Source organism: Neopelma chrysocephalum, unplaced genomic scaffold (genome assembly GCF_003984885.1).
Source record: "Neopelma chrysocephalum unplaced genomic scaffold, ASM398488v2 Primary Assembly neopelma1_84, whole genome shotgun sequence".
Classification (NCBI taxonomy): Eukaryota; Metazoa; Chordata; class Aves; order Passeriformes; family Pipridae; genus Neopelma; species Neopelma chrysocephalum.
Window position 1 is genome coordinate 5,492,051 of NW_020897746.1, and position 11,438 is coordinate 5,503,488.

Here is an 11,438-nt window from a genome sequence, read left to right on the forward strand (position 1 = left end):
TAAAAATCACGTCCATCTAAGTTCTGTTTATGGAAGACAAGAACAAATGATCAAGCAATCTGCAAAACAAGACATTTATTCTTAAAAAAAGTCAGTTTATGTACAGTAAGCCCCAGAGGAAGATCACATCCTGCCATCCTCAGGACCCCTCCACGGTGCCTTCTTTGACAATGACTCGTGCAAGATTCCGTGCCAGAGCAAGTCTCAGCATTTCCACTTTGGTGGTCTCAACATCATCCTCCTGGAAGGGAGCAGAGCTTGGGTCAGAGGACTGCACACAGTAATGGGCTGGGAACAGGGTCTCTCTCTGGGTTTGGAAAGTAAGGATGCAGGTCATTAAGAGGGAGAGTCCGTGTGTATTTACCTGTTACAGGGACTCCCACGAACAGCAAAAGCTACATTTCCTACTTTCCAGCTCAACCCAGGACAGCAGTGCCAAGCCTTTTCATTCCCTGGCAGCTGCAGGGGTTTGCATGTGCAGCAAATGGCTCCCTGTTCCCTGCCTGGAACGCTCAGAGCTGGAGCTGCTGGATGGCAGCACCTCAGCTTTTCACTGCCCGTGTAATTTGCAATTATTTATCTTGGAAAAGCATCACAGTCTAATCCAAACCAGCAGAACATGAGGAGTGGGAACTCTCCTGCCCTGGGTTTGAGAATACTTCAAGCTCTCTTGATGATGCCCCATTTGGCTGCCCTTGAACACCCTGTGCCAGCCTGTCCCTCTCTTCTGCCCTCATGTAGGAATATAAATGCAGAGCTTTCCTGACACTCCCCACAGCCCCCCAGTTTATTACCCAGTTGTCCTCAAAACAAAATTCCTACCTGGAATTTCTGTTTATCCGCATTCCCTGCCGTCAGGTCTTCCAGGCATCGCATTAACTCATAAGTCTGTTCTGCTGAAAATATGATCTGTGGAAATGAAAGCATTTACTGAGAATGATCAAGTTTAAGGACACAGTCTGAGAAAATGCAGTTTTGAGGAGGAGAATGCTTTCACACTCCCACAGATCCATTCTGACCCTTTCAGTCACAGGATCAAAGGATAATTTGGGCTGGATATGACTTTGGGAGATCTCTAGTGCCACCTCCTGCGCCAAGCAGGGTCAGCTACAAGGTCAGAGCAGCTGCTCTGGGTCTGTAATTGCTGAATTGTCCTTTTCTTGATGGATCTTAAAGCAAAAATTGGATTAGAAGAGGGAAGCACACTAGAACAATCTTCAAGCCAAATACCCAAAGGAGCTGGATGCAGCGTGTGCTTAAAATACCAGCACAGATCAATTCCACTGCTGTTCTAAAAGCAGGGAACAGAGGTAAGAATTGATTATCCCATCCTGGGTCCCCTGGTGGGACACACGGAACTGCCATGGACAGTTCCTGCACTGGAAATGCAAGTCCTGGGGCAGGAAAGGGGTCACCGCTTTGAGATCCCTTGTCAGGGAGGAAGAAGGGGTGGGGGGGTTCTGGGTGTGAGCAGCCATCTCACCTCCTTCTGCTCCAGCAGCGGGAGCGCGTCCGTGAGCAGCGTCATCCAGAAGGAGCAGGGGGCGATGTGGGCCGTCATCAGCGTCAGCAGCAGCCGCGCCGCCTCCGGGAACCGCTTCTCCCCGTAGAGCCGGTGGAACTCCCGGTACTTCCCTGCACACACGGGGGTTGGTGGAGGGGACAAAGGGGCAGGGGCTGCTGGGCCTTCAGAGATGCCTTTGCAGAACCACCCCCAAGTGAAATATTCTGAGCCCAAAGCAGCCAGGTCTGGTGAATGGGGATGTGGTGCGTGGAGAAAGGTGACAACAGAGCCTGGCTGAAAGGGCACCAAAACCTGCTGCTGTGCTGGGTGAAGTTCAGGGTTTGCACCAGCCTGTTCAGTGGCTGCTGCTGCCTCGAGCTGAGTGTCTGCAGGGGAGCAATGCCCCAGTGGCTTAGAGAGCAGAGAGAATGTTCTTTTGGATACTGTAGAATATCAGGTCTGAAAGGCTGCGTTGCCCTCCTGGCTGCTTAAATGGGAACTGGGACCTTTGTTGATAGGGAAAGGTCTGCTTTTGCTAAGATTTAGTGGGATCAATATCCAGCACGTGAGAAGTGGCTGAGGATGAAAGAGGGGTTCATTCTGCAGCTTTGTTTGTAGCTACTACACTGTCAAGCTCCTGGAAGTTCATGATTCCCGTTCGGATTCACCTCTGACTAATGCTTGAGCTCAAGGCAGAGACATGGGAAAGCTGTCAAGCAAAGGTACACCTAATGCTTCTAAAATTCCAAAGGAAAAGCAGGCAAAAGTATTTTCAGGTCTTTCAGGATTGTTTATAAAGAGCAGAAAGGGAAATAGTTTCTCTGGGGCTGACATGAGGGTCACTGGCTGATGTTGGGCATGCAGAGATGAGGGATTACCAATTTGCTAAGTCATGTTTACCTTCTAGGCCTAATTTAGGATAAGGTTTAACTGAAGGAAATTCAGTTCCAGTTTTGCAAGCTGGGTCCAAGTGGGAACAGACCAAACTCAGGATCACCCTCCCCGTAATGCTGGCGTCAGGCAGAGGGGAGTCAATCCAATGCCAACAGCTATTCCAAATTCCTATTAGATTCTGGCCCCAGTAACTGGGCTTGTTAACTACCACAGCACCAGAGAAAGGGGCATTTTAGCTCAATTTCCTGTTTTGGTCCATGAATCAAAGGCCACAGAGCAGCTGCAGGCAGAGGGGCAGGTCAGCACAGCTGCACTGTGCCAGGCAGGAGGAGGAAGCTGCGGTACGGGAGGGAAACGAGCTGGGGCTCCTCACTGTCACTTGGCACAGCAGCTGCAGTGGGAGGGCAGGGAGGGCTCTTGTTCCAGGGAGCTTGAGGCTGCCACAGGGAACTCACATTGTGGAGATTCTGGAGAACTTAGTAAAATTATCACATTGCCAATGTAACTTAAAACAGTGGTTTACTCCCCCTAAGATATCCCAGGTAGCCTTTGTTAGTATTTCAGAGCCTCTCTAGGTAGTGATACAGTCTGGAAAATGACTAAGGAAGGGGAAGGTAGGAGTGTCAGGATTCGGGGCTGTCCTGCTGGGAGGGCAGTGGTCAGTGCCATCCCCTGGTACAAGCTGCATCCCAAATCACATATCCCATTTGCTTGCCCCTCATCACTAAACCAGGATGTAGCCAGATGGAGGAAAGGATAAATTCAAATAATTCCATGGAGTTCACTACGTTCTAAATAACAGACCAGTATGAAAACTGTAGGCAGTTCTCACCAAGGAATGTCAGCCTGTCACTGAGCAGCATGGATGGTCCCAAATTGTCAATGAGGTCCAAGTCGGAGAAACACCCCCTTTCACAATAGTCCTTAAGGAATCTGGGGAGAAAGGAACACAGTGAAAGCTCAGAGGGGAGAACATCATCCACATCCATTCTGTATCTCCTAATCCCTTCCCAGAAAATTTGATTGTACTTGACTGAGTTCCATCTTAACCGACCTCCTGTGAGGGTTTCCGAAGTCATCAAAGACTCCATGGAAGCAGCCAATGAACTGGTGTAACGTACGTTTAACAGACACCTCATTTATACTTCTGCATTTTGTGGAGCTGAGATCTGTTCTTTAAAAAGAGCAACTGAAGGAAGGCACTCAGGAAGCTGAGGCTGGTGGATGCATTAATAACACTCCCAGATCATAACAAAAGCTCTGTTTTTCTGCTGTGTGAAAAAGTTGATAAGCAGCAGGAACAAAAACAATGCTAAAAGCTTTTCATCTGTTTTGTCACAGCCTTCATTATGCTGCTTTTTGCAGAGCTGCTTCCTGTGATGGTTTCTTTTCTCCTTCTGTTGAAGGAAATGTAACAATTCCCACTCCCTCAAAGGACAAATGAAAAAAAAACCCAAACCAAAGCTGAGACCAGCAATCTCTTACCACTCCCTTTTCCACTGCTGAAGACAGTGTTGCCTGCCCACCTACCCAGGGTGTCATTTCAAAATTATACTCTATCAATGAGGAGATTGGTACCTGCCTATTTCCAATTAGCAAAACCCACATGGCATGGGTTGCTGGAGATTAAAAAGCATAAAGAGAGTTGGCAGAGGTTTTGTCGAAGCCTGAGCCAAGTGTCAGCATCCTCCTCACCTTCACAACACCCTTCCCAGCCTGGCAAAGTCAGGAATTGTGACAAGCTCATGCAAAACCAGGGAAACAATAACACTTTTCTCCTTGCTCCAAATGTTGTAATTGTGGGGTGAGATTTTTAGCAGAAGTGGTGGCTTAAGTGACTCCCACTGCCTTGTTTGAAGGTTGTGTGGGGAACTTGACTGGTTACAAATAATCTGCTCAATAAAGCACAGATGGGGATTATCCTCCACCCAAATCAGTCCCCTGGGTCACTGTCCAGCCCATCAAACAGCTCTGTCAGAGCAAATGAAGGGCAGTGCAGAAGACAGAAATCACTGAAAGAAATGTTTACCAAAGAAAGGTCTAAGAGGGTTGGATTCCTGGTTTATAAATAAAGATTGCTGTTTTGTCTCCAGCTGTCAGGAAGTAAAACGGTGTAGAGGACAAGCTGGGTACTGCAGAGGAGAGCACTGAGGATGTGTTCTAGTCCACAAGCAGGTGCCTGCCCTGAGGGAAAGCTCAGCCCCACTGCCAGCAGCAGCTTTCCTGGCCCTGGCAGAGTGGCTGCCTGCCCCATCCCCCACCCCAGAGTGGCAGCAGCAGCCTGGGGGCTGCTGTCCCAGCTCACCGGTCCGAGATGAGCGTGGCAAACGCCGCGTCCTTGGCCCGGATGCTCCAGGACAGGGCCGAGCCCAGGCGGTTGTTCCGCAGGGCCTTCATGGCCATGATCTTGCAGATGCTGCGGACTGGGGAGGAGACACGGCACAGGAGGGAAAGAATTAAGTTTCGGTAGTTTCACTTGTATCCCTGCAAAGAGTGAGATGAAAATCCCCCCACCTTGCTCGTGCATCTGCCTCTGCTCACAGATCCGCAGCACCTTGAGGGCCTTCTGCTCCGTGTTGAGGGGGATGCGCTCGATGTGCAGCTCCAGGTACACCCGCCCGAACTCCGGGCAGTGGTCAAAGTAATCGACCCCCAGCTGCCACAGGCTGAGAGAGGGGAAAAATCAACCACCGTTCCCATCACATAAACCTTCAATGAGCACGACAGTGAAGCCCCAAGGAGCATCCCAGTCTGCATTAATAACTGATAGCTCTGATTAATTTGTGTTCAGACCTGAAATGGCTTTTCCTTTCTGCCAAATGCCAGCTGCCTGTAATGTAACTTTGGAATACCACAGCTTTGGAATACCTGCAGCTCTGAAGTGCTTCAGTGCAAGTCACTCTGCACAGTGGCAGGAGTGACTCTGCCCTGGTCATTACGTGTGATGGGCTCCCACAGACAGCTTTTGTCTTTCATTCAGGAAAGGAAATGTGCCAGTCTCGTATGATCCCTTAGGGATACCTCTGCTGAAATTCTAACAGTGACTTCTCTTTGCCTTTTTTACTTCATAAACACGCAGTTATTTGGTTTGGCTGCCCTGGTGTTAGTCTATCCTATGAGTAATAAAACAGAAGTTGGAACCTGTGATGGGAGAAGAGTCCCGAGGCGTATTCCAGCAGGAGGAACTCACGCATGTTTGAACCAAAACTGGGGGAAAGAGAGAAAATAAACAGACATTATTATTTCCATCTCGATGGAAAAAACCTGCTGACATTACTTCACAAGTACTTTTACTTTCTGCAGCATGTTTTCTCAGGGGCTATCTTAATTAGCTTAATCCAAATCATCAATGCAAAGAAATACTTACTAGAGATTGTGAGACTGCAGGAGTTTGCAGTGGTCCAGCAGGTCAGTCAGGTGAGCCACAAACCACCAATTGCTGAGGACAATGCTGTGTTTGAAGCAAAAGAAAGAAAAAACTAAGCCTACCACTGCCAGGGATTGTGTCAGGTTTTCCCCAGGCATTTCTTACCAATACACAGCTCTGTTACAGTGCAATGTCTGGCTGCAATGTCCCAGACCTAATGGAATACTTTTAATTGCTGCCAGCTTCACATATTTTTGCTAAATTCTTTGCTAGGATGATCAGGTGGGCTGTACCCATATCCCCCACCCCAAACAACACAGAAACAATACTGCAGAACTAGAGAATCAAAAGCCTTAAAACTCAACCTGCATTCCTTGATCACTTGATGCATCTCAAACTCAAAGGCTGCCATTAAAATCATGTCTAGAGGCTCAGGGCTGCTCTCTCCACCCAGGAACAGGTCCATACTAGACTGTGGAAGGAGATGACAAGACATGATAAATTCAGAAGTTGTGAGATGGTAAAAGTAAGATTTGTTTGGATGTAGCAGCCTAGTTTAATTTATTTCATGGGAAATAACAGGTCATAGAGACCAAACACACTAAGAAAAAAGATTTTTTTTTCCTTATTTTAGCATAAGAAAACTGGAAAACAATTGCAGGAACACGACTGGTGACATTAGATACTGAAAAGTGGGTCTTCAACAATTATTTGTCAACTTTATCAGTCTCCCAGTCCTCTTACAAACCCCAGGTAACATCCTACAGGAACGTCATTGCTGTAAGATTTCAACCCTCCCAAAGTTTTTCACTCAGTGCAGTAACCCTTGTGTGCATGAAACTGGAGAATATAAAGGTAATTCCATTTCCTACCTGTGCATAGAACCGCAGCTCCATCGGCTTCACAGTGGGATGGGAATACAGGAGCCGGGTAACCAGAAAGTGGTACCATGTGGTCATGAGCTCCTTCTTCTCCAGGATGGCATCCTCATCTCCCACCAGGATCTAACGGGATAAAAACACAGGAGTAATTCTGCAGATTCAGTGATGTACACAGATGCACTGTAACTCTCCAGGGGCATTACTCCTGCTTTGCAAAGGTGAGGATTTGATCAAAATTAAATAACAAAGATCCTTCTCAGAGCCCAGTTTCTTCATCAGCCTTATGGCCTTGGACAGGAGGAGAAACGGATCTGCCCAGGCTTGCACAGTCTGTTGCAAACCAAGAACACAGGACAGGAGACTGGCCTGAAATCTCCTGATTTAATGAACACATCATCCAGCATATTAAAGTTACTTATGGCTACACTGAGCTCCTGAAATCCAGAGTTTCCTTCCTTCCCAGCCAAAACACACCTTGCAGATGGACTCCATGTGGGGATTGGAAGCGAAAGTCCCATCCTGTAGAAACCTCTGACATTCCTCGTGCCAGTGCTGCCATTTCAGCTCCAGCTCAGTCAGTGTCTGGGTGTTGCCAAGCTGAACAGAGGGCAAGAAACATGGAATAAGTGAAACACCAAGTCAAAGAACAACAGGCACTTGGGCTGAACTCACAGTGGTTCCTGATAAAAGCTAAACATGGGGCTGCCCGTGATCCTTCTATATTGGTTTGTCACCTAACACGCTTTCACCTGAATTGTTGGGTCTTTGGGCAATTCGAGAATACAAATATTGTTACAGTAAAGGAATAAGAGTGAGATGTTCTAATGGGGAATAATTTGTTACAGGGGACACATCAGAGGTGACTCTTTTCCCAATGAACTGCGTGAAAAAATCTGCTTTGTACATACAGTGGGCATGGGCATCTTCTTCATCAAGTCATCCAAGATTTTGTACATGTTCATTGAGGTGGGATTGGCAGTGACTTCCTTGGAGAGCAAGTGCCGTGCTTCATCCATCCGGCCTTGGAGCACAAAGACATCCACCTGCAAAATCCACCCGTCCATGAGCACCCAGGAAGGGCATCAGAGGGGAATTCTAACTCGTGATTCAGGCAAGTGAAGTGGAGTTAAAATGCTTAAACTGCTAATTCAAATACACAGTGTAAGTCTTGACCTCTATGGGTCGTGAAAGTGGGAGGCTCAGGATGGCAATGAGGGGCAGGATGATCTTCAGAATGGCTTTGCCTTAAAACCTACACGGGCAGAGAGCAGCAGCGTCCCAGCTTCTGAGGTGTGGTCTAGTGTCAAGCAGGGAAGAGGAAGGAAAGCACACAGGCACGAATTCTCTTTGTTTAAGAATCTTGTAGGTGATGGCACTCACCACGTTCCAGAAGAGCTTGTGTTTGGAGGGGTTCTCACTGCTCAGAACTTCCCGGACCATGCTGTCCACATCACACACGTGGAGTCGCACCCAGTCCAGCAGGCGAAGCAGGAGGGGCCCAGCTGTGTGCAAACAAGGTTTCCCTCTTAGTTCCCACCTGTTTGTTCCCAAACTGCTCTCTCACAAACCTTAACAGTCAGACATCATTAGATGAGGTTCACTGGTTGGATTTCTACCTCCCACACTCAAGTTACAGAGCTCCCTAAGCAGCCAGGCTGTGGGAGCACCCGCTGCTGACAGGTTTCCCTGTGGCAAATTCTAGACAGAGCAGCAACAAGGTCCAGCAGAAAACCCAAACCAGTTACTTGAAGAAGTAAAAGGTGAGTGGCTCAGATCATAAATCTTGCAATGCCAAAAGACAAATAGAATATTTCTGTTTATTTTAACGTCAATTCATTACTATTAACTGAATATGAGAAAGAAATTTGGCATTAGGTGATTAACTTTTCTTCAGATTAAGTAATTTGTGAATCTCTTCTGAATTCTGGAACTGTACAAGTAGCATATTTGTTTGCATAATCTGATTTCCTTAAAAAAATTATTTACTACTTTAAAATGCTGGTGTAAACAAACTGACTTCAAAAATGGCATCCTAAAGTTAAAGGAGTTGTATCAGAGCTGTATCAATGTCAGCTGGCATCGATATATTTGATGCTAAAAGATGTATTTATGTTTAGAAGTCAAATACATTGGCAGCAACATTTGACATCTCTTCTCTTCATAACCTATCTGATAAAGAGACAATTTAAATCATAGTGTACCATGCAGGAGGGGGAAAAGTAGAAGGCAAATTGAATAGCTTGACATAATTCAACATGAAGAAGGCAATTAACTGAGGCAGAAGGGGTATTAAAGGGCTTATTGACACAGCATATCTCTAAAACATATTAAACTATAACATAATGGATGCTATATACATTTTAAACAAATATGTATGCAAACAAAAAGCCCTTCAGTCTTAGCACCAGGATAGTTCACTGCTCACCTGCAGCTGCTTCAACAAACAGTATCTCACAGAGGTTCCAGATCAGCTCCATCGCAGAGAGAATGGAAACCTGAGGAAAAGCAGGGCCAGGTTTCAGAGTTAGTAATTATTCCAGTTGGGTTTTGTAACCACACAAAGGTATCTGCTGTCCATAGCAATCAGTTAAACTCAGTCTGTACAGAAAAATGTCATACTGACATTTCAGAGATAGAAATTAAAGGCCATGTCTTCTCCACACACATTCAGCTCAGAAACTATTGATGCTGTTTGTGTTCTGAAATGCAGCAATAATCAGTCACCAGTGGGCAATACCAACCAGTGCTATTGTCAGTCCTTGGCACTTCTAAGATTAATAATACAGAGAAGGAAGAAAGGCCAAAGGAGAAACATCACTGCAGCTAACAGGACAAAACTGCTGCGAGCACTCTGCTTCTCCCAGAACACTCCTGTGCCGTCTGACAGCTCACAGTGCACACCCAGAGCTTGCTGTGAGGCTCAGACACAGCTGGTTGGAATCTGAGTGTTGGAGAGGTGAAGGTTCAGACAGGCAAGTCTGAAACTTTTCTGGTCAGTCAGCTTTGAGATGACAAGAAAACACACCTATAACACTAAATATATAAGACACGGCAGTGAATTGAGGTGTTGGACATCTTCAGAAGTAAGGGAACTAACTATTTATTTCCTTTTATTCTTGGTCATGAACTGCATCTACTATACTAAGATAGAGTTAAATCTGAAGTGCTTTATGTCACAGTGGTGGCCTGGTGAATTCACCAGCCAGAGATCCATGTTCAGCAGGGACTGTGTGACATGAATGCAGGTTACCTGGGTGCTGTACTGGCCTTGCAGGGCAGGGTCCCGAGTTGAAACTGAGGGAACAAGGAAAATCAAAGAGCAACACATTTACCTTTGACAGCCCCTTCTAGGCTCATAAATAAGACAATAATACCTGATTACTCATCAAGCACAGACCTAAATGAGCTTTGTAAACTTGTTTTATAAATCCTGTGCAAATCTGGGTATGGCTACAGGGCATAGATGAGTAACATTTCCCACTTTCTGGGGAAGCAAGCTATTAAACTGGATTCAGTTTCCCATAAAACTGGAGCCAAAGATATGAAAAGGCTTAAAGTCCCACAAAATCAGTTAAAACACTGTGGGGAAAAAAATAATCTCTGACCAGATTTACAAACTAACTTGGAAATCTCTGGCATTGAAAGTAGAGTCCTGAGAATTACTGAAACCTACCCATGCTATAGTACAGTGGTTGCAGTAACTTACCATTGAAATGCTACTTTTATAGTCACAACTAGTGTTTCCTTTTCTTGCAGTAGGAGAACAAACCAACTTACCAGCTGCCTGGTGCATGTCCTCCATGCAGGCTCTTATCACCGACCGGTAGTTTTTACTCACTTGAACCAACCTGCCAAGCACAAAAAGTCTTTGGTTGGAGAGAGCTGTTGGAGTTTTAGCCTCATGCCTACTGCCCTTGCAAGTCTCTCTGGAGCAGCAGGGGCTCCCAGCACTTGGGTGGCTCCAGCTGGAATCAGTGAGGCTGTGCCACACTATACACTGGCACAGACTTCTTCAGCGTGGTTATTGGAAGGATCGGAGATTCGTTTTGTAACATCACCCCAAAACGATCATTGTTTCTGCCCTGCTGCTGATTACAGAGGTGGTCAAAGCAGCCTGGCCAGTGGCAAATCCCTCTCTGGGGGCGTTTATCAGCCCACGGCGCTGGCCCGGCTGGGGAAGGGGCAGAGGTGCCCCCCACGCTCCCGCGCCCCAAAACTCACTGCGCCTTCCGCGACTTCCCCGCCAGCTCCTCCTCGCTGCGCTGCAGCCCCATGAAGATCCCGTGCGACTCATTGAAGAGTTTCCGCAGGGTCTGGATGTAGATGTCCTGATCCCTGCGCACCACGAACACGCGGGACGAGCCGGGCGCTCCCTTCCCGGTGTCTGCAACAGAGCCCGTCAGCGCCCGGGACTGGGACCGGGACCGGGATGGGGATCGGGATGGGGATGGGGATCGGGACCGGGACCCACCTGCGCGGCCGAAGCGTGTCTCGCACACCAGCACCTCGGCGGGGCCCCAGGCGAAGCAGAGCTGCCGGGCCGACGGGTCCGCGCCCGGCACCACCTGTGTGGGGACAGCGGCCCGTCAGCGGCGGCCCCGGCCCCGCACCCGCCCCGCCCGCCCCGCCCGTCCCGCACCACGAGCGGCGGCTCCGTGTCCGGCTCCTCCATGGCCGCTCCCGCTCCCGCCGAGGCTCCGCAGGCCCCTCCGGGCTGCCCGCAGCGCCGCCTGCCCGCCCCGAGCCCCGCGGCCCGGCCCCGAGCCCGGCCCCGGCCCCGCCGCCGCCGCCA

General features: G+C 48.1%; 2 protein-coding genes across 3 annotated transcripts in view; one reads left to right on the plus strand and one right to left on the minus strand.

The window, feature by feature from the left end:
* The window catches only part of GGA3 (golgi associated, gamma adaptin ear containing, ARF binding protein 3), a 27,794-nt gene extending 20,262 nt beyond the window's left edge, over positions 1-7,532 (plus strand). The window contains exon 18 of the mRNA XM_027691513.1: positions 7,492-7,532. Coding sequence (XP_027547314.1) covers positions 7,492-7,509 — 18 coding nt within the window. The 3' untranslated portion in view covers positions 7,510-7,532. The remainder of the gene's footprint in view (positions 1-7,491) is intronic.
* Positions 61-11,352, minus strand: NUP85 (nucleoporin 85). Of its 2 annotated transcripts, XM_027691516.1 has the most exons (19): positions 11,286-11,352; positions 11,118-11,211; positions 10,868-11,030; positions 10,424-10,494; positions 9,897-9,940; positions 9,072-9,141; positions 8,027-8,148; positions 7,555-7,689; positions 7,121-7,243; positions 6,638-6,769; positions 6,131-6,237; positions 5,766-5,849; positions 5,540-5,605; positions 4,913-5,064; positions 4,704-4,821; positions 3,231-3,331; positions 1,484-1,635; positions 823-909; positions 61-241 (listed from the first exon to the last, which is right to left on the minus strand). In XM_027691516.1, exons 1-19 carry the CDS (start codon positions 11,316-11,318, stop codon positions 140-142), a joined length of 1,956 nt encoding a protein of 651 aa, XP_027547317.1. In that variant the 5' UTR covers positions 11,319-11,352; the 3' UTR covers positions 61-139. The 2 variants fall into 2 exon arrangements, with proteins under 2 accessions (XP_027547317.1, XP_027547316.1); XM_027691515.1 differs by having other exon boundaries at positions 10,868-11,211.
* Between the last annotated feature and the right edge of the window lie 86 nt (positions 11,353-11,438).

Excerpts from the sequence above, each read along its gene's own strand:
- NUP85 (XM_027691515.1), bottom strand. The coding sequence starts at position 11,318 with ATGGAGGAGCCGGACACGGAGCCGCCGCTCGTG. Across the intron at positions 8,149-9,071 it reads GTTTGTTGAAGCAGCTGCAG|CTGGGCCCCTCCTGCTTCGC; the intron begins GTGAGCAGTGAA and ends GTTTGCACACAG. Across the intron at positions 7,690-8,026 it reads ACAAGCTCTTCTGGAACGTG|GTGGATGTCTTTGTGCTCCA; the intron begins GTGAGTGCCATC and ends TGGATTTTGCAG.